The following is a 27,942-nucleotide window of genomic DNA, read 5'->3' as shown; positions in this document are numbered from 1 at the left end:
AGTGGCCAGGAATGTTGCTTAATTCACTAGTGGGTAAACCAAACAACCAAACGAACAAACCAAAAGTCACTTGTCCTTAACAAAATGCAAAAGTTTAGAAAAAAGAGTTAAGGATAAATAATACATAAATGTAAAAAATTTTAATGTATCAAGCAATAAAAGCCAGCTTTAAATACTTATCCCAAAGGGATTTATATCACCAGTTGATGAGACAAATACATATTTTTAAAAGTGCTCCTTTGGTGTTTTGGCCAGATGTGTTTCGACAACCTGTCATCCTCAATGGCCACATGCATAAAAACTGACATAAAAATACAAATAGTATTAGTTAGTGCCTGAAAAGGGAATTTTTGTTTTAGCAACAATAGATTAGTACCAAGCTGTTTTTCTTGGGGGGGGGGGCTCTGTCCATAGGACAGCAGTGGTGGCTGGTGCCCCCTGGAACTGGAAAGAGAGAACTTGAAGGCAGGGAGGCCAACAACAGGCAGAGGCAACACATTCTAGGTTTGTTCCCATCCTCTTGCCTGCTGAGTTCTGCAAAGACAACACTGAGATTAAGGAGGAGGAAGCTGACAGCCAGGGCTTTGGACTGGTTGTAAGTAAGAAGGAAGGTGGGGGCTGGCTGAGGGCAGGCTGAGGTTGGGGGGGCAGTGCCCCATTCACCCTCATGGAGCCGCCTCCACTACAAGACAGCATTTCCAGCAGTGTCTCTCTCACACCTAACTCCATGGTGAGACCATGTACAAGCAAAAGCTGCCCTGATCATTAGCATCACTTGCACCCTGCATGCCCTCCATTGTCTTCTGTCTGCAATACGTGGATGTTCTTTCCTTCCAAAGGTAGAAAGAAATTAACTCCCCAAAGGCCTTCCTTCTGGAGAGACGGATGCTCTGGTGTGCTGATGATTTGAGCCATTGCCGGAAGGAAAACACATTAAGACAATTCTCAGTTGCAATGTGAGATCTAAATGGCCGGTGTTGAGCTCATTCAAAACTCCACGTGTGTCAAAAGCTTCATTTTCAAGGGCTGTTCCACAGGCATGTCTTCACTGCTTCCTTTCCTCTTACATCACTTATCCCTGCAGGTAAAATTTCGGCATCTGTTTGCACAAATCAGATTTATAAATTGCATTACAGGCTCTCAGTGCAATCAGGGCATCGTCTTTCCATCCACATCTAACTCACAAAGTTTTGTCACTGGGCTAAGCCTGTAATTTATTGCAATTTATTGGGTTTTTTGTTCTCCCCAAACCAGGAACCAACATATCCTTTCTCCGCATTGTTCTTGCCGGCTTTCATTTCAGACCCTGATATTTTTAAATTTACCGAATAATGAATGTTTCTTTTGCCTAAGTGAAGATGCAAACAGGATGCCGAGGTCCTCACTCATCTGAAATCCATTCCGAGTTCAATTACTGCTCAATTCAGATTCTCTCTAGAATTTTGTCACATGCAGCCTAGAGGTGAACACGTGCAAACACTGTTAGGAAAGAAGTTACAATCAGGTGCACCTGCAGAAACGACAATAATATTAACTTACAATTGGTTTCACGTTGGCCAGTGATTTTTTTGGTGCATTACAACAAAAGCAACTCAGCTAAACATGAAAGCAAATCAAAATGGCCAATATACCTTGTAAAATCTAGCCTCTGTTTCTCCCTTTGGAATGAGGAATAGACAAATCTGTCAGTTTCAGTTTCTATTTTTTCTAGTCTTACCGGGCTTCCTGCTGGCTCCTCCTCCACGAGCCCCCCCTCCTGCTGGCTACCCGTAAATTGGATTGTGCTGTTATCCCACAAAATGATTTCTAATGACTGTGTAACAAGAAGACTATGTACAGCATCAGTTCATTACAATTCCTGGACACTGGGGACAAGCAAGTCCTGATTTGCAAGAGTGCACCTCTCAAATCCAAGGGCAGGATGCATTTCTTCCTCTAAGAGGCGCTGCCACTGACACAAGAGAAGGACGGAGGATTCAGTGCCTCCTTTGCTTGTGGGCATAGGAGGTGGGTTTGTTTCTGTCCTCTTGACTAAGCCTCAAAGGCCTGGGAGTGGGAGAAAGTACAAAGCAACACAAAAAAGCAGAAACTGATAGTGGCAGAGAAAATAAGACTGATTAAATTTCATCTCATATTTGTTGAGGCTTGGCTCCCCTGCTCCTTCTTTTTCTCAGCTCTTTCTATGGAAATGAGTGTTTTATGTGTGCTTGACACTGTGGAGGACTCAAGGAGACAAGCCAAAAAGATGTTAGGGTCCTTACAGTTCAGCAGCTTGTGGGTCCATTTGTAACCATTTTTTAAAAAAAAAATAAAAATTCAATTCAATTTGTAATTATTGTCTGAATAAACTGTACTTGTAATATACCAAATATGATAATTTTATGGCAAACCAAATTATACATAATATGTTCCTAAAGTAACAAAGTAACAATCTTTAAATAGGTTGTCAAAAAATAAGTATTGCCTATTTCCCCCCCCCCAAATTTCCATTTTTTCCCTCAGGAAAAAAACGACAGGGGAAAAACTTTTTTTCGTGGCTCCAAAATGTCCAGAAATTTTAAATCTCTAGTCCTAACATCCTGCCTTGATAGCACCAAAGAAGGCACACTTTGCTACATGATACTTTTCAGGACAATTTAGTTACTAGAATATGAAGATGTGAAATGCTCAGCTCAGCTATAAAGAAGGAGATAAAGGCTCCTCCAGTATAAACAGCATTGTTTTATTTCCCTTGAGTTAATAATATGCAGGGGATGGCTAGATTAAATAAACATTTACTTTGCTACTTTAGTGTGCTCAGTAGAATATAATTTGTTACCTGCCTGTCAAGCATGTCAGAGGGCTCCTATGCTGCAAAATATTTGAGGGGCAACATCAACGTGGAAGGTGCAGGGGAGAGGATGGAACTCAAATTGAATGGCTGTGTGCACATATGCCAAACTCTGGGCATGAAATTTATCACAAGCAGAACTGTGGTTTATGAGAATGCTGATCCTCAGACCACAGTGGTGCAAGATTAGAGTTGTTGTTATGTGCCTCCAAGTCGACTACGACTTATGGCAACCCTATGAATCAGTGACCTCCAAGAGCATCTGTCATGAACCACCCTGTTCAGATCTTGTAAGTTCAGGTCTGTGGCTTCCTTTGTGGAATCAATCCATCTCTTGTTTGGCCTTCCTCTTTTTCTACTCCCGTCTGTTTTTCCCAGCATTATGGTCTTTTCTAATGAATCATGTCTTCTCATTATGTGTTCAAAGTATGATAACCTCAGTTTCATCATTTTAGCTTCTAGTGATAGTTCTGGTTTAATCTGTTCTAACACCCAATTATTTGTCTTTTTTGCAGTCCATGGTATGCGCAAAGCTCTTCTCCGACACCACATTTCAAATGCGTTGATTTTTCTCTTATCAGCTTTTTTCACTGTCCAACTTTCACATCCATACATAGAGATCGGGAATAGCATGGTCTGAATGATCCTGACTTTAGTGTTCAGTGATACATCTTTACATTTGATGACCTTTTATAGTTCTCTCACAGCTGCCCTCCCCAGTCCTAGCCTTCTTCTTGACTATTGTCTCCATTTTGGTTAATGACTGTGCCGAGGTATTGATAATACTTGACAAGTTCAATGTCCTCATTGTCAAGTTACATAAATCTTCTGTTGTCATTACTTTAGTCTTTTTGACATTCACCTGTAGTCCTGCTTTTGTGCTTTCCTCTTTAACTTTCATCAGCATTCGTTTCAAATCATTACTGGTTTCTGCTAGTAGTATGGTATCGTCTGCATATCTTAAATTATTGATATTTCTCCCTCCAATTTTCACACCTCCTTCATCTTGGTCCAATCCTGCTTTCTGTATGATATGTTCTGCGTATAGATTAAATAAGTAGGGTGATAAAATACACCCCTGTCTCACACCATTTCCGATGGGGAACCAATCGGTTTCTCCATATTCTGTCCTTACAGTAGCCTCTTGTGCAGAGTATAGGTTGCGCATCAGGACAATCAAATGCTGTGGCATCCCCATTTCTTTTAAAGCATTCCATAGTTTTTCATGATCTACACAGTCAAAGGCTTTGCTGTAATCTAGAAAGCACAGGGTGATTTTCTTCTGAAATTCCTTGGTCTGTTCCATTATCCAACGTATGTTTGCGATATGATCTCTGCTGCCTCTTCCATTTCTAAATCCAGCTTGGACGTCTGGCATTTCTCGTTCCATATGTGGCAAGAGACTTCGTTGTAGAATTTTGAGCATTACTTTACTTGCATAGGATATTAAGGCAATCGTTTGATAATTACTGCATTTCCTGGGATCCCCTTTATTTGGAATTGGGATGTATATGGAACGCTTCCAGTCTGTGGGCTATTGTTTAGTTTTCCATATTTCTTGACAGATTTTAGTCAAAATTTGGACTGATTCAGTCTCAGTAGTTTGTAGCAACTCTATTGGTATGCCATCTATTCCTGGTGATTTGTTTCTTCCAAGTATTTTAAGAGCAGCTTTCACCTCGCATTCTAAAATTTCTGGTTCTTCATCATATGGTTCCTCCGTGAATGAATCTGTCATCCTGGCATCTCTTTTATAGAGTTCTTCAGTGTATTGCTTCTATCTTCCTTTTATTTCATCTCGGTCATTCAGTGGGTTCCCCTGTTGATTATTCAACATCCCTACTCTTGGTTTAAATTTCCCTTTCATTTCTCTAATCTTTTGGAACAGGGCTCTTGTTCTACCCTTTTTTTTGTCCTCCAAATAATAAATAAATAATCCTTAAGAAGAGCCCTCCTGGATCACATGACATTTCTATCTAGTCCCAGGGTGGCTAGTCTGTGGTATTCCAGATGTTGCTGGACTATGGCTCCCATCATCCCTGACCATTGGCCATGCTAGCTGGGTTAGTAGAAGCTGGAGTCCAAAAACATCTGGAGGGCTAGAGGTTCCCCACTCCTGAGCTAGTTCATCATCCTGCTGTCCATGGCATCCAACCAGATGCCTCCAGGAAGCCCTTAAGTATCCAATTCCCTTTAAAGCAGAAGTCCTCCTCTATTGTTCCCCCCTCCCCCATATCTGTTGTTCAAAGGAACATGGGCTTGTCTCCAATGTTAGTCATACTCAGAACAGACCCATGGAAATTAATGAACATGGCTCACTGAGGTTCATTAATTCCAGTGGATTTACTCTGAATATAATCCATGGCCTCTAAACCTGGGAGCTCCACTTAGCTATCATGGTCCAGCAGGCAGATATATCTTGCATGAATTTGTCTAATCCACTTTTTAAAGCTATCTAAACTAATGGCCACCATCACTCTAATGCACAAAAGGTCTCAACTATGGATCTGGGTGATCAGTGCTACTCACATATGACTTCAGGTAAGGGGTACGTGGATGCAGTTTGTGGGGAATGGCCTTGCAGGCCAAATTGAGATCTGTTAAGCCCGTGGGCCAGAGGTAGGGATGGGTGACAAATTTGATTCAGTTCGCATTTCAAGCTGAATATATTAAATTCGCACTTTCCAAAACGACATGAGAACAGAAACATATCCATCCTTCAAAATTCACACTTTGAATTTTGCACTGCAGTTTGCCAACCAAACAGTGTTTACAAGAATGCATATGTTTGGGGAAAGTGTGCATAAAAATGAATATTTTAGTGAAAAACACAGAGAAAAATACATTATATGACAAGATAGAGCTTGCACAAGTGTGTACATTCGTCAAAGCTGCCTACAAAAATGTGTTTATTAGGAGAAATTTGCTCTAAAATGCTGGAGAATTTTTATGAGGATTTTTTTTAAAAAATCACACATTGCTGCAGAAATGTGGAGAACTAAATTTAAGATTCTAAAAATGAGAAACTAAGAGAACTGAGGTCACTCACTGCTGCTTTAAATCATTCTAAATTCTAGAGTTATGGGATAATGGGGTGGAATTATCTCTTTACTTTTTGCACACCATGTATAATTCCGCAAGTCTCTAGCATCCCCCTTGATAGCTTTCCAAACAAAAAAAGTTATGCATGCGCTAGCCTTCCTTTGTCTGGAAGGCACTTCAACTTGTTGATTGTTTTCATTCTGCTTTTCTGAACATTTCCAGTTTTACAATATCCTTTTTGACATGTGTTAACCAGAACTGTACATGATATTCCAAACGTGGCTGCACTATGGTTTTGTGTAAGGGGATTTTGAAAATGGCAGTTTTATTCTGAATTACTTTCCTAATAATCCCTATTATGGAATTTGCCTTTCTCACAACTTTCACACACTGAATTGACATTTTCACTGAGCAATCTATTATGGCCCCAGGATCTCTTTCTTGGTTAGCCACTGCCAATTCAGACTGCATCAGTGTATATGATTTATTTATTTATTGCCCCTAATGCACTTTATACTTATTTTACATTGAACCCCATTTGCCATTTTGTTGCCCGTTTACCCAGTCTAGAAAGCTCCTTTTGGAGCAATTCCCAGTCTACAACCCAGACTAAGCCATTTCTGCTGACACTTTAGAACAAAGTTTGGCTCACACAGCCATTGCTTTTTCAAGTGAAACTTTCAAAATAAAAGATTAGGGAGCAATCCAGACTACTTCCCCTAACCCCCACTGATGGGGTTTGCAGAGAAATGGGGCCACCGCTGCACTGACAGCCCTGCCACTCATGGCAGCCACAGTGGAAGGGGGGAGGACAGAACGACTGAGCCTGATCCAGACCTTATTGCTGCATCAGTACCTGACAGGTGCAAAGATCTGTCTCAATGCTGTCATGTAACAGCAGTGAAACCAGCTCTGGATCCAGTGTATCCCTGGGAGGCTCTACCCCACCCTGCCCTCCGAATGCCCCATTTTAGGGCTTTGCTGGCTCCTGCTGATGGGGATGCTGCCAGCAGGTCTCACTCCATTGGCAGTTCAGCTAGGAGAACTGGGTGAAGGGATGAAAAATGGAAACGGACTGCCTTCAAGTCGATCCCGACTTATGGCGACTCTATGAATAGGGATTTCATGGTAAGCGGTATTCAGAGGAGGTTTACCATTGCCTCCCTCTGAGGCTAGTTCTCCCCAGCTGACTAGGGCTGGGTCAGCTTGCCACAGCTGCACAAGCTAGCCCCTTCCCTGTCCGCAACTGCCGGCAGGGGGGCAACTGGGCTCCTTGGGACTATGCAGCTTGCCCACGGCTGCACAGGTGGGAGGGCACATAACCCCTGACCCACTCACTGTGGGGGTGATCTTTAGCTGGCCCTTGACACCCAGGAGACACGAGTGGGGATTTGAACTCACAGACTCTTGACTCCTAGCCAGGCTCTCCTCCCCACTGTGGGTGAAGGGATACTTTGACCTAATCCAAGCCACCCCATCACTACCCCCAGCTGAGCATAAAGGGGTTTGGTTTGCTCTGTTACTCTCTTACTAAGGGGGTCACATCTCCATGTTATGCACCTGTCATATCTGTTTTGAATTTCATTGAATGAATTGTTCAGATGCCCCCTGTCCTGCCATTACATTGGCCTCCATTTATAAAGCTAAGTGTGGATATCTCCAGACTTCTACAGGTTGAAAATCTTGACCAGGATGTTCTGGATTTGTTCTACATTTGTGTGTGTATGTGTGAGTGAGTGAGTGAGTGAGTGAGTGAGTGAGAGAGAGAGAGAGAGAGAGAGAGAGAGAGAGATTTCTAAGCAACCGCACCTGTCAGTCTGGAGATTTCAGTAGGGTGGAAGGCTACCAGGGTCTTCTCTTCTTCAGACATGGGCACACAATGTTCACCGGAGCCCAAAGGAGGGCAATAAGGAAAGCTGGGGGGAAAAAAAGGTCTAGTGTGGCACCCAGAAAAAGCACTCTTTGTCACCTTCATCTTCATTTCACTCTTATTACTCACAGTTCTGGAGCGATTCTTGGAGTTTTTCCCATACTTGTACACACACTTGCCACCCGTAACTTCTTTTCTTCAGACATGGGCACACAATGTTCACAGCAGCCCAGATGAGGGCAATAAAGAAAGCTGTGAAATTGGAAAAAAACACAGACTGCTCTACGAGGATGCCCAGACCAGCATTCTATGTCACATTCACCTTTAACACAGGAAGCTGCCTTATACTGAGTCAGCCTGATTGGTCCATCTAGCTCAGTACTGTCTACACCAGCGTTTCCCAGCTAGTGGGCCACCAGATGTTGTTGGACCACAATTCCCATCTTTCCTGACCATTGGCAATGCTGGCTGAGGCTGATGGGAGTTGTGGTCCAGCAACATCTGGTGGCCCACTCGTTGGGAAATGCTGGTCTACACTGACTGGCAATGCCTCTCTAGGATTTCAGGCAGAGAGTATCTTCCCGCCCTAGATGGAGATGCCAAGGAGGCCAATTTGCTGAGGGAAAGGTGGAGAAGGGCTCATAAAATAGCTAGGTTTAGCTTATGCTAAAATAACTTACACACTTACCTGGGAGTAAGCCCCATTGAACCAATGGAGTTGACTTGAAAGTAGACATGCATTGGATTGCAGCCTTAGCCAATGAAATTAATATGCAGTGTTGGGGCTGAGGAAACAGGGGCAATGGGGAAGGGCTTCAATCATGCAGGAAAGGATGTGAGACAATGTCAGACATATCAGACCTGGGCTTGTACATCAAATAAAGAGCTACAAGATTTTGTAGTGTATTTTCAAAACATCAGTAACAGAAATGGTGAGAGCTGGCTCAAGCCTTCTCCCAACGTGCCCTTTCACAAATATCGCAGACATCAGGATGCACCCTAGCTCTCTGGGGGAGCAAAGGAAAAATATGCTATTGCAGAACTTAGTATATCATAGGTAGGAAAAGATGAATCTGTCAATTTCCCCACATAATCAGGTGCTCAAATACATATGATTTATAGTTTGAAATTATTATTATTATTATTATTTACATTTGTATATTGCCCCACATCCAAAGCTCTCTGGGTGGTTTACAACAATTAAAAACATTAAAAACAAATATACAAATATACAAATTTAAAAACACATTTTTAAAAACGATTTTTAAAAACAAAATGCGGGGGGGGGATGTCATCCCACATTTTCTAAGGCAGAACAAAAACCAGACCACTTCTTTGCAATGGACATTAAACTGAGTCTCTGGTCTGCTTTGGAACAAAACCATTTGGCTTCCTTTCTATTAGCAAATGGAACCATCGTACTTCCTGTTTTCCCTCTCTCTTCCAGCACTGACGTGAACAACTAAGACAAAACCTTTCCCATTTTAACCAGAGAATTGACTGTGACAATCACTCCACCTCTCCCTTCTCTCTCTTTTCACCTACACAGTTGTGAACTGATCTCAGAGAGGGGTGGTGGTAATCAAAGACAAACACAAACTGGTTGGAAGAGTACTTAGATTTTTCTAATTATAGGGAACAGAAGTTCCGTTTCAGCACTTCCAATCCCCACAGCCTAGATCTATGAAGTGCCTCAGCCCATTCAACCTCCCTGATCGTCTACATGGCTTCCCTGGGAGTGGCATGCAGTCAGACTGCACAGCAAGTTTCCTTCTGAGAGTGTGGGGCTGTAATATGAAAATAGGTATCTGCCTATCCCTGGAACACTTCATGAATTCGTGTCAACAGGGGCGCAGGTGGCGTTGGTGGCTAGGAGTGCCTTTTACCAGCTTAGTCTGATTTGTCAGCTGTGGTCCTATCTACAGAAAGGGAACCTTGCCATGTTCACACATGCCCTACTTACATCCAGGCTAGACTATTGCAATGCGCTCAACATGGACTGCCTTTCAAGATGGCTCAGAAGCTTCAATTGGGGTAGCATGGGGGCGGGTCAGGCAACAGGCGCACAAAAATTCATATTGTTATTACCTGTATTAGGTTGGTGGGAACTAGAGCCAGGGCGTTTTTGGTGGTGACCCTCCATCCCTAGGTAGTTATATATGTTTCGCCACTACATTGTTGAATTTTAAATGTTCCTTAAAGACTTTCTGTAGTTAAAGCTGCTTTTAATTGATATGTTAGTGCTCTGCAATTAACTGCTGCTCTTTTAATTATTATTGCTGCATATTTATGTATATTGTGTTATGCTACTGATATGGTTTCTGCTACTATAACGCTTTTATGTCTTTTAATTTTATAAATTGCGGTTTTCTAGTTTACAGTTATATTATAATGATTTTATGTTTTTAATCCATTAAATATTAGAGAGGCACCATCTCTCCTGTCTTTTCAATGCTTACCAAAGACCTTCCTCTTCCAACAATTCTTTTAAGTGGTAGTCTTTTCCCAGTCTGTATCTGTACTGGAACTATTTTTAACTGTTTTCTATCTATGGAATTGTTTACAAATATTTGTATTGTTTTTTGTATGTGGCATGGTTGTAAATTGTTTTATATATGAACTGTTTTTAATTGTTTTTACATTTTTCTTGTTTTATGGTTGCAACTGTTTTATAATCATATATGACATCGTTGTAACTCATCCTGGGACCTTTACGGAAAACAGCAGGTAAAAAAACCCACTAATAAATAAATAAAGTAATCCGTCATGCCTTTGAAGGCTTACAGAGCAATCCAACCCTCAATTCCACCTTGCTGGAGAGAGTTTGGATGAGGCAGAGATATTCTTCTGCACAGCCCTGCCGTGATCCACCAGCCTTTACTAGCAGAGCTCCACCAACAAGGAGCACCCCAGTGCACCCACCCTGACAGGCCAAAGCTATCTCCACTGTTGGTAGCCAGCAGAACCATTCAAAATGGGGCATTTTAGAGATGGGGAGGGGTGGATCTGGGCCAGCACAGGATCTGCTGGATTTAGAGCCAACTCAGCTGCCAACCCATGATGGCAATGGGCCAGATCCGGGAAGCTTTGCTGTGCCAGCTTGGGAGATGGTGTGGCAAAGGAGCATTTTTTTCCTTTCCCCATTCACCTTCCTCCATGGCTGGCATGAGCAGCAGGACTATGGATGTGGTGGTGCTACACCACTGCATTAAGCCCCACCACTGCCACCCAGAGGTTTGAATGGCATCCTTAGCTCTGAAAGGCAGTCAATATATATACATGTATTCCTAGTGATACATTACTGTCCCCAATTGTGAACGTGAATTGCATACCAGCTATCCGTGCGTGCAGTGAGTACGGAGTAGGGTTGCCAGGTTCCTGGCAACCAAGAGGTCTTCTGTATCTTTAAAAGTTGTGCAGGGGGAAGGGAGAATCCCACCTTGTGGTTTTTCCCATTACAGTGTTGCAAGATCACCTGCACTTGGCTGACTTTCTCTTCTCCTAAAGATACAGGATCAGTCTCAGGCCAGAAACCTGGCAATCCTAGTACGGAGACATACAATTGTTTTCCCATAAGCAGCACTGAGGCCACAATCCTATGCCCACTTCCTGACAGTAAACTCCATTGAACTCAGAGGGACTTCTGAGTAAGCATACATTAGACCAGGATGTAAGTACTGCAACCCAGTCAAACATTTGTTCCATTCCCAAATATTTGTATACATTGTTCCTGAATTCAAACTCCAGCTATTCAAATAAAGTACATTCCATTTAGATAATTACCCCAAATCCCAAACCATCAAAATCTCTTCAAATTCTGAAATTCTTAATTTATGCTAGTAAACTAAAGACCAACAGATCAATTCTATACACATCTACTTAAAAGTAAGTTCCATTGAGTTCAATGGGGCTTACTCCCAGGTAAGTGGGTATACGATTGTAGCCTAAGCTCACAATCATATGCACACTTACTTGCAAGTTAGCCTCAGGGCATATGATAAGCTATAAATCTATATTTTGTTCTTACACCCCCTTCCTCCTGCTAGAGCTCAGGGTGGCTTCATTTCCAGATCCTGGATCTCTCACAGAAATTCCCAGAATTCCTAGTGGTTCATGTAGCTCCCTCTCAGGCCCTCTTACTTGCTGCCTCCTCTTAGAGAAGTTGTAAAGTGATTGTAGGAAGGAAGAAATTTGGTAGGGTGGTCAGATGGCAAAGAAGACTAGGATCAGGCACATTGAATAGTAATATAGAAGAGGGGCTTTCAGCAGATGACAAGCAAGCTCCACAGGGTGAAATCCCTTCTTCTGCACAACTATTAACGGTACTGGAGCCCTGTCCTCTTTTGCTTCTGAATGGCAGTGAGATCAAGGAGGAGTTGGTTACCCTGAGGAATGCCTGGGATGAATATATTTAGGAGAGCTAAGGGCAGCTTATCAGGCCAGACAGGATAGACACTGGACAAGGGTCTTACAAAGGGTCCTCTTCAGGAGCAATGAGCAGGAAAAGACAGTGCTGTGCACCTGGCTTCCCAGCAGCAGTGGTGTTTATTTTTATTTATTTATTTATTATTTGATTTATATCCCGCCCTTCCTCCCAGAAGGAGCCCAGAGCGGCAAACAAAAGCGCTAAAAACACATCAAAACATCATAAAAACAGACCTTAGAATATATTAAAACAAAACAACTTTAAACACTTAAAAAAAAAAAGCTTTAAAAACATCTTTAAAAAAGGGTTAAAAACATATTTTTTAAAATGAAGAAAAAAAAACATATTAAAAGCAATTCCAACACAGACACAGACTGGGATAGGTCTCAACTTAAAAGGTTTGTTGAAAGAGGAAAGTCTTCAAAAGGCGCCAAAAAGATAGCAGAGATGGTGCCTGCCTCATATTTAAGGGGAGGGAATTCCAAAGGGTAGGTACCGCCACACTAAAGGTCTGTTCCTATGTTGTGCAGAACGGACCTCCTGATAAGATGGTATCTGCAGGAGGCCCTCACCTGCAGAGCACAGTGATCGACTGGGTATATAAAGGATAAGATCCTGTGCTGGCCCAGATCCAGATCCAAATAGAGCTGGGTATCGTCATCATACTGATGAGGTGGCAGGGAGGCTGGTGCTGGGTGGGCCCACTGGTGGAAATGCTAGATTGGTTCTGATGGTGTGCCTGCATAGCACAGACCTCCCTACCACCTTACCCCTTTCCCTCCTAGTAAGCAGCAGCGATGCTGCTGACAGTAGGCCAGGTGTGTGGCACCACTCCTCCCAACTGTCTGCTTCTGCTTACTTCAAAGTGTGGTAGACCAGCCCTGCTGTGTTTGGGGGCCCTCCATGCTGCTGTTGGGTGCTAGACGTAACGACACCAGGTGGCTGATGAGTGGTCCTGCCCACCTGTCAAAGTTGGTCCATAGGGATGGGGGAGGGGTCTATTTCACCAGTGCATCCCCCACAGGAAACGCATTGGCAAATCAGCACTGAGCAGGACTGAACTCTCCACTTTAGTCTTGTCCTCTGCAGGGGTCTGAGCAGGATTTAACTTCCCACTTAGCAACTGATGAGCAAGGGATTTAAATCGTGCTGCTTGGGCTGTGCAAATCAGTTCCCAGGAGTGCAGCCAACGCAGAATTGTGTGTACAGCCAAGCCAACACATACAGCCAACACAGCTGGCATGTGCAGCCAACACAATATTGAGTCCCACGCCCTGCCCACCAACTGACATCACTGTGACAGGTGGGCATGGTTTGGGGTAAATGGTCTTGTGGGGCAAATTGGACCGCTTGGCTGTCCAGAACTGGCCTGAAGGTTTGCCACTCCTGTCTAGGGATGGAATGAACTGTCCGTTTCGGTTCTCTCTGTTTCTCATTTTCCCAATGTTAAATTCAGTTCTCTACATTTCTACAGTGATCTGCGATTTAAAAAAAAAATCCTCATGAAAATTCTCCACCATTTTAGTGTGCATTTCTCCAAATAAACACATTTTTGTAGGCAGTTTTGACAATGCAAGCCATTTGACAGTGCAAGCCATTTCTCATCATTTCATGCCTTTTGGAAGGTTATTATTTTCACTCATGTATTCATTTTGGTGCACACTTTCCCCTAATATATGCATTTTTGTAAATGTTGTTTCGTTGGCGAATTGCATCCCAAAATTCTAATAAATGCAAATTTTGAAGGATGGCTGTGTTTCAGTTCTTAGGAAATTGCGGATTTGATGAATTCTGCTTGAAATGTGAACTCAGCCAAAATTCTCACCCATCCCTAGTCCTGCCCTATATTCTTGCTACAGAGCACAGAAGTGCTCTTGACTGGTTTCCAGGTCTGGGCCATAATGTGGAATTGTTTCTTGAGGGGAAACAGATGGCAATGATGCAGAAGGGATACAAGGATAGGAGAGACACCAGACTGAACGCAGCCACCATTTCCATTGGAAGACTCTAACTGTGGGCATGCTTCCTAAAGGATTAAAACATTGGCCATAGAATACATCTAACGCATCCTGACCTGGAAGTAAGCCCCACTGACTAGCTTCATGGAAAGGATTGGGTGGCAACTGTTTGGAAGAACAAAATGTCTACTCAAATCAGCCCTGCATACTCTACCATACTTTGCCAGACAGAAGACCGAATCTTAATTTTCCAGTTCCTCCTACCAGGTGTCAGAAACCCATTCTTCTGTTCAGGAGACACTTTCCTTTTAGATGCTTTGGGTCTTTCTGTCTCCTCTTCCCATATAATGACTGAAGGCTTCTTCATCACTCCAGACATTCCTGCCAAATTGAAATTATTATTGATTATGCAAACTTTTTAAACTTTCTATTATTAATAATAGGTTTATTAGTATTATTATTAATAGAAAGTATTATTAATAGAAACTCTGCATTTCTCCTCCATTACATACACACGCATAATGCCCTGGAACAACACTAGGTCTGTGGCATTGCGGAGAATGCAAAATCATTGATTGGCTGGTGCCCATTGGAGACTGGCAGGGCAGAAGGCAAGGAGGCCAACCATGGGTGGAGCCAGAGCAGAGCTTGGAAAAGTTACTTTTTTGAACTACAACTCCCATCAGCCCCAGCCAGCTTGGCCACTGGATTGGGTGATGGGAGTTGAAGTTCAAGAAAGTAACTATTCCAAGCTCTGAGCCAGAGCTAATGAGAGGCAGAGCCAACTAATGCTACTTTTGTCCCCATCCTCCTGCCTGCTGAGGTCTACAAGGGGCAACATCGAGACTGAAGAGGAGGAAGCTGACAAGCAGAGCCTCCCCCTTGACTGGTTATAATTCAGAAGGCAGGCAGGTGGAGGCCTGACTGAGGTCGGTGAGGCACCGCTCCACTTCCCTTATGGAACAGCCCCCATTGGGCAAAATGGTGGTCAGGCTGTTAACACAGTTGCTGTCGCTGCTTGCAGCGGCAACCTCCGCCACCAACACCACCAACACCGGAAAAAAGTATTAAGCTGCGTTTCTGGGGTGGTGAATTTTGAGAGGCTTTTTGTACACAACTCTGAATTCTAGGTGAACCCTACACCTGTGGTTGTTTTTTAGGAGAGGAGGGAGAAAGACGCAAAATTCATAGGGCCCTATGTGATAGCTAAAGTGAAGCCGCTTAAACCATTGTGCTTTACTTGTGTGCTAGCACAGAATACCAGTTATTTTTCCTAAGAATTTGAAATAGGTGTACCACAGGTGTGTCTCTGTGGTACAGATATGAAAGCACGGATTAAAAGTAGGCAATGTTCTGGCTCCAGGTGTGTCTATTTGTGCAACCCAAGCCCTCCCCTGATATCAACACATGCCCGCCTCTCCCCCACTTGTTAGCAAAGCTAATAGTTAAAACTGGGGATTGGGCAAGAGTACAATACTGCCAGGGGAGAGTCCTAGGAAAGCAGGCGAGGAGCTGGATAGAAGAGCCCTGGGCTTCTACTGGGAGGAAGGGCAGGATATAAATAAAATATGGTTTATATGGTCCAGGCTATGGCCTGAAGGCACATGAGGCCACCACCTTGCTGAAACTAAGCAGGTTTGGGTTTCGTCAGTGCCTGGATGGGAGACTGCCTGGGAACATGTGTGCCGCCTTGGGTTCCATGGTGAAAGAAAGGTGGGGTATAAATGTAATAAATAAATAATAAAATAAATAAGTCAGATGCTGCCGAGGAGCCACGTATGGCCATGGGCACACATAGATACAGATGGACAGTTTTACTGCTGTGGAATGAGCCCAGTTTTCCCCACATGTTCACACTGCATTTGACAAGCCTATTTGACCCGTGAACACAATGCCGATTAATTAGGGATTAAAGGGCCAAGCCACAGTAATGTATTGCAGTGGTCACTTAGTTAATATTTGAGTATGGGCTGCTCTAGACTGGTGTTGTTGTTGTTTTGCAGGTCTGTGGCAGGTTTAACACGTGGTTAATGCAACAGCAGTGCTGTAGTGGTGGATTTATACCAGAGCTTGGAAAAGTTACTTTTTTGAACTACAACTCCCATCAGCCCAATCCAGTGGCCGTGCTGGCTGGGGTTGATGGGAGCTGTAGTTTTAAAAAAGTAACTTTTCCAAGCTATGATTTATACCGGACTGTCCATACGTCAATCTGGTTTTGTTGATGTTCTGCGATGCGTCCCCAATGTTATCACATGACTGCCATCTGGAGGGGTGCTCTTGCACTATAGTATAACAAAAGCAGGACAGGGAAAACCCCCAGAACGTTTGCATTATAAAAAGTTACAGATTTCAGCAGGAATTTATGGGATGTGTGCTGATTAGAAACAAAACAATATATCTGCCCAGTATATCTGTTTTTTCAGATGCAAATAGCATTGAGAATCACAATGCTATTATCAGCACAAATGTCCAGGAATGCACAATAAAAAGGATGTCTGGAGGGGTCCCTATGGATTTAATCATCTTGCTGACAGGGGGAGGGGGGAGTCTTTGGGTGGTAATGCATGTTACTTCATTTACTATAAAATGTGGTAAGCTAGCCTGCTGCATTCGGGAGCCCTGCTGCTCATTCTACTGTGTTTGGGACACTGGACTTCTGCCCAGAGTCCAAGTCCTGATGGCGCCGGTGGTGGAGGTCATGCTTACCTTTAAACGTGAGTGGTCATGTTTGCCTGTGAAGGAGGCACAGCAATTGGATTGGCTGTGTTTGTTTTTCTTATTTATTGTGTTTGTCATTTGGTTGGGTATTCACTGTCCTCTTGTTTAATTTAATCCATCCAAACAAGGCCTAACTTGCAGCCCATAATTATGCATGTTTACTCTGTGGTAAGTCTCACTGTGCATGTTGGTGCTTACTCCCAGGTAAGGGTTCATGGGATTGTAGCCTTAAGTGTTTATTTAGCAACCTGGTGTATAGTGAATAGTGCAGAACATTTTCAATGGTTTGGCAAACAGTTTAAACACCTCCGCTACAGGAATTGTATCGAGCCATTCAAGAACAGAAAACAAGCTCACGAAGGAAGCTTAAGATCAATGCTTTCTATTAATGAGGAACAGCGTAGCTAGTTGTACCTGGAGCTAAAATCTCCCTGTAATTACATATTTTATACAAGCCTTTGCCTCATGCCCTCCACATGATTTGGACTGCAACTCCCATCAGCCCCAGATGGGAGTTGCTATAGCCCAAAACTTCCAGGAGGTACCAGGTTGGTGAAGGTTGTTTTATAGTACAAAATGGTATAGTACCCAGTGCAGTATAGTCCCTATTCAGGGTGAGCATGGTATGAGCTTAAAATGAAGAGGAATAGTGATGTGCATGCAATCCCTGCCCTACATCAACTTCAGACCTTCCTACATTCAATATGAAGACCTGAAGGGGAATTCTAAGCATGCTCAGGTGAATGCAGAGTTCTCCCCATGATCAGGCCCTGTGTTTCTCAATTAGGGGAAGCAGACAGTGATGAGGGAAGGGCATTTATACATACTGCTGGGGGTCGGGGAGACTCCATCAATTGCATCTAATGCAGGATGCCACAGAATTGATCCCAAAGGAAGGTGAGGTGTGAAGGCATTTGATGTGGCCACCTTGCCTGAAGCTAAGCTGCTTTGGGTCTGGTCAGTATGTTGGTGGGTGACTAGGACTCCATGAATGCTGCCTTGACCTCTTTCTTGGAAGAAAGGTGGGATATGTAATAATGCATGCATAACCTAAACATAAAACAGTTTCCAGGATCTCTCATTGGCTTTTAGCAAACCTTTCCTGAAATGAAGCACTGGAAAGCTAGTTCACTGCGACACATAAATGGAGCCAGAGGCGGCTGGTAAAGGGATGCCGTTTTTCAGGGCTTGTAGTTATAGTTCAAAAAAGTAACTTTTCCAAGCTCTGCAATTTTTAACCTTGCTATTTTCATTACAATAGGACTTGTACAGCACTTACTTAGGAAAGTGTGCCATTACGCATGTGCAGAGTGCCATTGCCTCCTAACTAAAAAAAAATCAATTATTCTCTGCACATCTATGGACAGGGGAAGAGCCTCCATCTAAGAGGGCCGAAGTATAATTTTCAGGCAAGATTGACTCCATACCTCTTATTTAGAAATTATGTCAGAACATTTTCTTAACTGTCTAAGCACAGCAAATAAGTAAAAGGGGAAGGCTGTGATGAGACAAAAAAGAAAAAGAAATTAACCCATACCACATGACATAAGTTTTTGAATTCATGTATTGATTACACTTACACATCCATTGCCATAAAATCTAAACACACAAAAAAACCCTTGTAAAATGTGAGGAACTCTTGGACACACACAAGAATCCATTTAACTTTTCAGTATCCAAAATGCTTTTTCCTTTAAAAGAACCAAGTATTCTAACCAAGAGACAAAACACGATTGCTTCATTTGAGCCAGGGCACATCAGAATGTATTTGCAATGCATGGCTCAGTCCTGAAAATGTGAAGTAATAATCTCTGCTCATGTGTAGAGTACATCACACCAGAGTAATCATAATCAGCATCAGATTAGGGAGAATGTCTTCCAGGATTAGGGAAGGATGTGGAGTCAATCAGTGTGATATCTAGAAAGGCACAGAGCCCAAACTTTTCATTTTAGACATTCACTGACAAACGACAAAAAAGCAAACAAGAAACAATAGCACCAGTTTTTTCCTCCATTCTGTATTCAAGATATTCTGAATTTAAACTAGGGGAGGGGCTTGATGGAAGCAAATCCACACACCATTTTTGGAAATACTCTGGAAAATACTTTGCACTTGCACATGGGTCAGATCAACCTGCCCTGTCCCACCTAGCAGCTGCAGCAGCTTTTAATAAGTGAATGCAAAGGAATTTGTTGCAGTATATTCACAAACACCATTTCTCCTCTCAGTCCCCCAGTTCACAAAAATGAATGCAAAATGATTAAATAAAATATAGATACATTTTTATTATGGAAAGATATCCTCACTGTGTCCACTGTTGTTTGCTTGCTTGCTTGCTCTCTCTCCCTCTCCAGCAAGGTCACAAAACAAATACTAGACAAAAGAAAAAATTCTCAAAGTAGGAAACTCTCCCTGATGCTTCTCTGATAACCAGAATATACTAAAACAGTGGTTCCCAACCTTTATGAGTATGGGACCCCCTTTGTAAGCTCAGATTTTTTGGTGACCCCCCCCCCCGCTAATTGTAATTTAATCTCTGTTAATTGAAAAAATGGTGCGTGGCAAAATTGCATCTCCAAATATCCTTTCCATAAAAAGTCCCCGCAGACAGGGAGGTGTTGCTTTCTTTCTTAACGCAAAGGTCCAATCAAATTGGGATCCCCCCCCAACAGTCTGAAGATGTACAGTCCCGTCTCCCAACACCAGTGAGTTACAGTGTTGGGCTAAGATCCAGGTTCAAATCACCACCCAGCCATGAAACCCACTGGGTGACCTTGGGACAGACACGGTCTCTCAGTTTGACCTATCTCACAGGGTTGGTGTAAGGCTAAAATGGACAGGGGGGACCATGTGCACCACCTTGAGCAACTTGGAGGAAAGGTGGGATATAAATGCCATCATAATTAAATAAATAAATACATTTCAGCTGCAGTTTGTGGGCCCCAGCCTCAGCCAACCCGCTGAGATTTTTTTTAAAAAGAGGATAATAATAAGCAGCAATGTGGTCATGGTGGGGATGCTAGATTGTGAAGACAAAAGGGTGGATAGGTTGAGGAGGGGGGGTTAGTGCTTTTAGGCCTTGGGATGATCACCAGAACTGCTAACTTTATTAGCGTGAACTTGAGGGATGAGAGTGGATCAGAAGACAGATCAGTGCATGCACAGACAAACATACCTGCCTCTCCTGCAAGCATCTGCAGGTGTGCATGCATTTGGGCACGTGAAAGGGGGGGGAACCCTCAACTGCTGCAGCATCTTAGAGAGAGAAGTTGGGGGGGTGGATTGTAGGTGGAAGAAAGGGGGGACGCTGGCACACACACTTAGCCTCAGAGATGGGTGGCGAGCAAGTCTTGAGCTTCCTCACTGCTTCTTGGCTGTGTCTGGGCCGAAGGTGAGATCTGGACTGCCTCACAAATAAGAACAATCTTTAAAAGGAGATGGCAACAAACTAGGAGTCAAGAATGGCAGGAAAGCTGACTGTCAGGAAGGAAGAGGGAAAGAAGCCTTTCCTTGCAGCCTTGCTTCTTTTTGCTTTACAAAAAGCCCTCTCCTCTCATTCTGAGTAAGAGCGTCAACAGCAGTAGTAGTGCGAGGAGATGGGTGTGAGGATAGTAATCCCCTCTTCTTCCTGGTAGCACCTCCCTCAGCCTCCTTTGGCATCTGCCATGTGTAGTATAGGCAGATGCCTGCCCTTGGTGTGCCTGAAAGATGCACTGGCGCTTCAGCATAGTCCTCCCCTCTCGTTTGGAGCAAGGAGGAGGTATCATATGCAGCTGCAGTGGACAGCAGACAGTGTCCAGGTAGTGAGGATGCTTTTTTTAAAAAATTAATAAATAATTCATTTCTTTACTTTCATGGCCCCTCTGGATTACTGCGGCCCTCTGGGAGTCACAGCTCCCAGGTTAGAAACCATTGTACTAAAAGCTATGAGGAGATATGGCCTTCAGGGAAACAGCTCTGAGCATGCTCAGAACAGATGCATGATTCTGATAGGCTACCAGATGGTGCACAGCTGTTTTTCAACAGTCCTCCCCAGTCTGATACTGTGGCTGCTGTATTGCCCTCATAACAACAGAGGGAGTAGAACCTTCCCAGCAGGGGCTGAAAAGCCTGCAGTCTTCCTAATGTTCAAGCGTCAGTCACATGTTTCTTCTGCCCAGAGACATATGGGAGGGACTTCCTTTGCCACAGCTATACATTTGGATCAGGATTAGTTGAGTGGTGCAAATAACTAATTGGCCAGAGAATGGGAGATTGACAGAAATGTCTCCAGAAGCCTCTGTAAGTTTGTAGAAGTAGAAAATGTGTGTGGACTTGGAAAGAGTACGTGGCTTCGAGATTATGGGGTTGTGTTTTTTTTTTTAAAAAAAAAAGCTTGACATTCTCATTGGGAGGGCTGTGCCCAGTCACCCTAGTGGAAGAGCCTCCGCTGAATGTAGCCTAAAGATTGCTTTCTTCAATGACAAATAAATGTTCCTCTTTGTATAGCCTGGGGGTTAGGACACTGTGGTCCTCTAGATGTTGCTGGATTACAGTTCCCATCATGCCTGCCTATTGATAGCTGGCTGGGCCTGCTGGGAGTTGGAGCCCAACAACATCTGGAGGGCCACAGCCCCCCCATCTCTGCTGTAGAAGTAGCAGTGTCTAAAACATTGCCAGGAGGGCCTGTGTAACTAACTGTTCTATACGCCTTTTTTTTTAGGAGATGGCAATAATTCTAGCATACCATGTCACATTTTCTTAGTCTTCATCTAATAACAGGTTTTAGGGCAAAGATTTATAATTAAATGCCAGATTGGAGCATCAGGCTGCAATTAAAAAATCCACACTATTTGAGTAGCATGTCTTCCAATGTAAGAAGACAAAGCAGTTGTGCCCTGGGTTTTCCCACTGGCTTCTGTTAGGATGACACAGTGGGTGTGACAACAACTACAGGCCTTTCCCCAGATTTCAGATACAGAGATACTGCACTTCTCTACATTTGTCAGAAGGGGTGCTTCTGCAACATTGTTTGCTTCATATCTATCTTTAAAGCAGCATTGAAAACAAAGAATTTATTTCATAAAAGGTTTCTAAATTACTCTTCAGGGCCCATTGCCCTCATAAGGCAGCATACAAACTCTCACAACAAAGCACCATCATACGATATAAGACCATCAGATTAAAACTACATTATACCTCCTTAAAAATAAGCAGTAACAATCGCTCCATAGAACAGTAGTTAACAACATGTGGATGAACTAAAAAGGCTGTAAGGTTTCTTGTAAAAAGCAACAGTGATAGATCCACATGTATTTCCTGGGGGAAGAACCTCCACAGAAATGCAGGACCACCACTGAAAAAGCCCTGCCCCTGGTACCTGTTAGTCTGGCTACTGTTATCAACCGTTCAAAGAGCAGGGTCTCAGAAGCTGATCATAAAGCCCAGGCAGGTATATTATAGGTGTAGGTCATTCAGAACAGTAGTCTAAGCGAGAGGAGACCAGGGCATGCACCACCCGTGGGAGCAGATGGACCGGAAGTGAATGTGATTTTTTTAAAAAGAAAAAAGCTCAGAAGGTAAATGTAGCCTTATTGGGATCTGTCGATTGCTTTGATAGCAGTGGGTTCAAAAGTTGTCAAAAATGAACGGCCATCGCTATCAAGTGCTATTAAATCCTTAATACCACTGCATGTCAACTGCCAAGCAGTGCCATATAGCTCCTGTTAGCTTTCAAATACTGAAATAAAACATAATGTGGGTGTCAGACAGATATCAAATATTCCGAGAATATCAGGGAGCACCTGGAGCATTTTCAACATAGAAATTTGCAAAAGAAAAAATCCAGGGAGAATTTCTGACAGCAAATTGGTTTCAGATTTAGCTGTGACCACAATGGTATACATTTCTGTTGCAAGCAACACTTGTCACACTCCTGGGGATGAGATTTTGAAAAGCTGTGAAGAAACCTGCAAAACTAGTTTAAGCAGAGGTCATGGTAGATTTTTTAAAAAACAGTGTGCCTACGGCTCTCCACAAAAGCTATCACCTGTACACAGTCTCCACTCCTTTGTGCTTTGCTTCTGTGCAGGAAAATGAACATCAGGTAAAATGCAACAACTCTTCTAAAATGAAATGTTTTGGCACAAACACTCATGGTCAGAAATAAGAGCAGGGGTCAGACCATAGCTCAGTGGTATATTGACTGCCTGGCATACAGAAGGTCTTAGGTTCATTCCCCGGCATCTCTAGCTAAAAGGATTTAGCAGGGGAAGGGAAAGATCTCTCTTTGCCTGAGACAAGATCTGCTGCTAACCAGAGCTTACCAACCTTGCCCAAACTGGTGCCTTCCAGATGCGTTGGACTTGTACTCCCATCAGCCCCTTCCAATATGGGCAATGGGCAGGGATGATGGGAGTTATAATCCAAAACATCTGGAGGGTATCAGGTTGGTGGAAGGTTGAAGTAGACAATATAGGGCTAGACAGACCAATATTAAACAGCTTCCTGTGGCATATGCAAGTTAGGAACATAGGAAGCCGAGTCAGATCACTGGTCTATCTAGCTCAGTGTGGTCTACACTGACTAGCAGCAGCTCTCCTGGGCTTCAGACTGAGGTTTCTCTCAGTGCTACCTGGAGATGCTGGGGATTGAGCCTGCAACATTCTGGAGGCAAAGAAGGTGCTCTAACCACTGAGCCACACCCCTTCCCCCTTGATCATTGTCATTCATAAGAATGTGTTTCCATATCCCTTCATCCTGTATCAGCTTCCTACTGTGGAAAAAGAAGCTTTTGGAGAGATTAAAAATCACCTTCTTGCAAGTTTTGATCCAACAGTCCAGAATCCCCACAGCATGATTTGAGGTGAACATCTGTTTGAAAAAAGATTCTTAGTTTGAGGAAAATCTAAACCCTACTCCCAGATTTGTATTCCCTGGAATGAATACTTACCACTACCACCACCCTGCATATACACACACACACCCATGCAAAGTTTGGTGAAGATGTGCTCAGTAAAACACCATGTTTTGAAATGTCAGTGTATGTGGGTGGCAACTAGGGTTGGGGTTTGCTGCCTAGTTCCAATCCACTTATATTCTGATAGTCCATCATTTGTTCCCGATCCACGCTTTTTTGGTTCCCTTTTGCTTTGGTGCTTGCCGATTTGATCAGCGGGGGGGGGGGTTTGGTTGCAAAAAAAATGCGTAATTTTTAATGTAAATGCCTATTGTAAATGATCATGGTGTTCCACGTGGTTTATTTTTTCCTATTTATCACACCTACACACACATAGAGGAAAGTATGAAGATAATTACAAAAAGGGGGGGGATTTAAAAAAATATCCAGTGCCAATTACAGCTGTGGCCCGCAGCAAAAAATCCATTCCGATTACAGCCGCAGTCCGCCGCAGGAAATCAGTGCCAGTTTGAAAAGATAGTGGACTGTCGAATTCATTCGGAATCCGGTACTATGTCCGAGTTAGCGGATATTCTCCCCCATCCCTGGTGGCAACTGCAACATTAATCCCACTATAAATATGCAGTTTCATCTTTTCAGCTAGCCTGGAAACTGTTTAGGCATTTATGCTTTCCTTCGCCCTAAATAAGTAAGAAAATCTATTTCTGCATGATAAGCTATGCGCTGTATGGTGTGAGCATGCTGTGTGCCACTGTGTGATTCTGATCTCATTTCCTCAAACTCACTGAACATTTGTGTCAAAGCCAGCAAATGGTCCATAAGCATGCCTGATCTTCTGACCCTGAGCAGGTCCTGACTCAGATCCTACTTCAGTCCTCCCAGAATCCATGCTATTCTAATCTCAGTTTTACAATTTACTCAATCCATATCTTATCTTTTTAATGCCCCACAGCCAACAGCCAAGGCAAGACTGAAACAACAGCAACAGGATCAGGATTCAGTAATTTAGACATGAGTGAGAGGACAAAACAAGTCACGTAATCACAAAGCATAAACAGATTTCTGTTCTCCTCTTAAACTGACAAATGTGGACCCAAAGTAGCTGAACTCCGCTGCAGATTAAAAGTGGATTCACACAACCGGTTTGTCAGATGTTCCAATAATTCTGGTTTGTTTGTGTCTAAGTCTTATGAATACTGGAACAGATTCATGCATTCCTAATTGCTCAAAGGAGTAAGTTTAAGTCATCCAATAACATCTGTGTTGTCCTATGCACTTCACTCTAGATCACACCATTTTGCAAGCACATCAAGGCTGCTGTCTCAGTCCCATGTGCATCTTGGGCATCTGATTATGGCAGCTAGAAGAAATCCTGTGGGGGGACCTGCATCACTGAATGGCAGTCCAGTTTTTGGTGGTCTAAATGGATTTAAATAAACCTGGTAACAAGCACTGGAACAGGGTGCTTCTAATCCAGCTATTGATTGATCGATCTAAGCCCACCTTTCAGGATACAAATTCTTCCAAGGGGGCTCACAAGTAAATTCAAAATAAATTAATGAAATCATCCTACACAATATCCAAATATAACAAGTAATAAGGATCCTTCCCATAGGTGGTAGATGGCCCTGTGGTGAGGTGGGGGGGACACAATCCAGTTGGATCAGGAGCTGCTGGTGTTGTCCTCCCACACCTCCCTCTCATTCTCTTAGAATCCTTCCCACAGAGCAGTTGGTGGCGGATGGCCTTGGGGGACAGTCCAGCTGCAGCAGCCTCTGAAGTCTTTGCCTTCTTCCTTTCCACTATATTTATTTATTTATTTGTGCTACTTTAAAGCTGCCCTTCACCCCTTAAGGTCCCAGGGTGTTATACAAAATACCATTAAAAATCAAGATATTCAGTTCAAAAAAAAAACATTTTAAACCTCAAGTGTAACTTTAAAATAATAGTCAAACACCCTCACAACACTGCAGCAGAAGGTAAACCTCAGTACATCTAGCCCCGAGCATATCAGTCTCTTTTCCAAAGGATTAAGTGATGAGATGTGCCTTCTTTACTGTATGTTCCTCCTAGAATCCTTCCCACAGGGCAGCTGGTGGTAGATGGCCCTGTGAGGGGAGGGGACAGTCCCGCTGGAGCAAAAGAGGCGCTGGGTATTAGCTTCCCTTGCCTCCCTTGATCTCTTGGCATCCTTCCTACAGGGCAGATGGTGGAAGATGGTCTGGAGGAGGAAGGGGCAGTCAAGGTGAAACAAGCTTAAGGTCTTCTTTGCCTGCCTCCTTCTCTTTCCTGGAATCCTTCCCACAGGGTAGTTGGTGGAATATTCCAATTAAACTTGACGGCAGGGGTGCAATATGGCTCCTAGCTTCAAAAGCTTTTCAGCTCTGTTTATAGAGAGGTTGTAGGACCTGATACCTTGGAGATCTGAAGGGCAAGACTCAACAGCATCTGTTAGTGGCTCTTTATCATAGGAGATTCTGTGCTAAGACAGAGAAGACACTTAGTAACCTTTCTACCTGTTTATTTGTAAAGATTTATCTTTATTTATTACATTTATATCCTGCCTTTCTTCCATCATAGAACAAAAGGCGACTCTCAAGTAGTCTCCCATCTAGTCAAGGAACTGACCATACCCAGACCAGCTTAGCTTCAGCAAAACAGCTGCATCATGTGCCATGCCTTGGGGTTAGGGATGGGATCCATTGGCTAGTGCTGGTTCAAAAGCATTCCATTGACCTAACAGGCTTGTATCAATTCAAGTTGATTCTTTGTCCAGTAGCCATTGCTATTACTGATCTGTTCTTTCCCCTTGTAAAAAATATTACTAATATTGATATTTTAAAAGGAAACATCAATACATGAAAGGAAATATTGATAAAATTATCATTCTTAAAATCATTATTTTAGTGACATTTTTTTTTTAAAAAAACTGTTTTCAAAAATAGCTGTGGAAAACTGCTACAAAAAAATCCAGTCACAATGATAGAGAATAAGTGAATTAATGGGAAATTCGGTACCAGATCTGAATTGGATGGAATTCTAAAGGTAAAGGTGTCCCCGCACTTGTAGTGCGAGTCGTTTCCGACTCTTAGGGTGACGTCTTACGACGTTTACTAGGCAGATCATATATATGGGGTGGGATTGCCAGTTCCGTCCCCGGCCTTTTTTTACCCCCCAGCATATGCCAGGTACTCATTTTACCGACCACGGATGGATGGAAGGCTGAGTGGACCTCGACCCCTTTTACCGGAGATTCGACTTCCTCCTTTCGTTGGAATTGAACTCCGGCCGTGAGCAGAGCTTCGGCTGCGTTACCGCCGCTTACCACTATTTGGGTTATATTTTTTCATATGTAATATAGTATCTAGTAGGTGTGGGGAACCTTTATCCCTCCAGATGTTGCTGAATTACAACTCCTATCTTCCCTGGCCATTGGCCATGCTTGCTGGGGCTGATGGGAGTTGTAGTTCAGTAACATTTGGAGGGCCAGAGCTTCCCCGCTCCTGTTACATAGGGTGGGGTAAACCTTTTAATACACAATATCATTGTATATCTCAATCTGGACACCAAGGAGGGCATAATAATATATTTATATAGCAGAAATAAGGCATAAAGCACCCCTAAAGAGTAAGAAATGACTGGGGAGGCCCAACGGAGCTGCTGTCTTCAACCAGAAGTGGTCCTATAAAAGTCAGTTGGAAGAAGTTAGCCTTGGACCTTAAGCCATCCTAAGGAAATACCTTGGCTCTTGATGAGGGTCTGCATTACTGCCTGGTTCTTCTCCTCAGCCACTGGGAGTTCTGTCACCCTGGTGTTTGAAGTGCATTCCTTCTCCAGCATAGGTGCCAATTCTCCCTCTGGGGAGTGGCATACCGCCAGCCCCCCAAAGCCCGCTTTGTCTAGTTTTTTCACAAGCATCCCTCCAACGGTGCTCTTAGAAGTCAGGACCATGATTGATCTCCCTTTTTGGCCCATTTTCCTCTTCACTTTCTTTGCCACCCCAAAGGAGGAGAGAAAGATCACAAAGCTGAAGAGGCTTGCAATGCAAAGGCAGGCAAAGGCATAAAGGACAAAGGAGAGAACAGAAGCCAGCGTTAAATCTGCAGCCATGAGGAAGAGCTGGTGGAGGTTGATCGCCATCGTCCAAAAGGGATTTTCTTCTTTCTCTTTTTTTGTACCTCTCCTCCTTCTCAGCAAGC

General features: G+C 43.3%; 1 protein-coding gene across 5 annotated transcripts; it reads right to left on the bottom strand.

The window, feature by feature from the left end:
* Nucleotides 1–210: 210 nt before the first annotated feature.
* Nucleotides 211–27,942, bottom strand: LOC133384259 (uncharacterized). 5 transcript variants are annotated; one of them, XM_061626168.1, is made up of 5 exons: nucleotides 27,484–27,942; nucleotides 14,391–14,507; nucleotides 7,872–7,994; nucleotides 7,682–7,788; nucleotides 211–1,510 (listed from the first exon to the last, which is right to left on the bottom strand). In XM_061626168.1, the coding sequence occupies exons 1-4, from the start codon at nucleotides 27,881–27,883 to the stop codon at nucleotides 7,715–7,717; spliced, it is 714 nt and encodes a 237-aa protein (XP_061482152.1). In that variant the 5' UTR covers nucleotides 27,884–27,942; the 3' UTR covers nucleotides 211–1,510; nucleotides 7,682–7,714. The 5 variants fall into 5 exon arrangements, with proteins under 5 accessions (XP_061482152.1, XP_061482153.1, XP_061482155.1 ...); XM_061626169.1 differs by lacking the exon at nucleotides 7,682–7,788 and having other exon boundaries at nucleotides 211–1,456; XM_061626171.1 differs by lacking the exon at nucleotides 7,872–7,994.

This window comes from Rhineura floridana, chromosome 4 (genome assembly GCF_030035675.1).
Source record: "Rhineura floridana isolate rRhiFlo1 chromosome 4, rRhiFlo1.hap2, whole genome shotgun sequence".
NCBI lineage: Eukaryota > Metazoa > Chordata > Lepidosauria > Squamata > Rhineuridae > Rhineura > Rhineura floridana.
This window is presented reverse-complemented; position numbering and strand designations above follow the sequence as displayed.

Bases quoted from the DNA above. Each gene is read 5' to 3' on its own strand.
- LOC133384259 (XM_061626168.1), bottom strand. From the start codon at position 27,883: ATGGCGATCAACCTCCACCAGCTCTTCCTCATGGCTGCAGATTTAACG. The intron at 14,508-27,483 runs GTATTTCCTTAG...TCAATTTGGCAG, and splicing joins GACCCTCATCAAGAGCCAAG to GAATGTCTGGAGTGATGAAG. The intron at 7,789-7,871 runs GTGAGTAATAAG...TTTTCCCCCCAG, and splicing joins CCAAGAATCGCTCCAGAACT to CTTTCCTTATTGCCCTCCTT.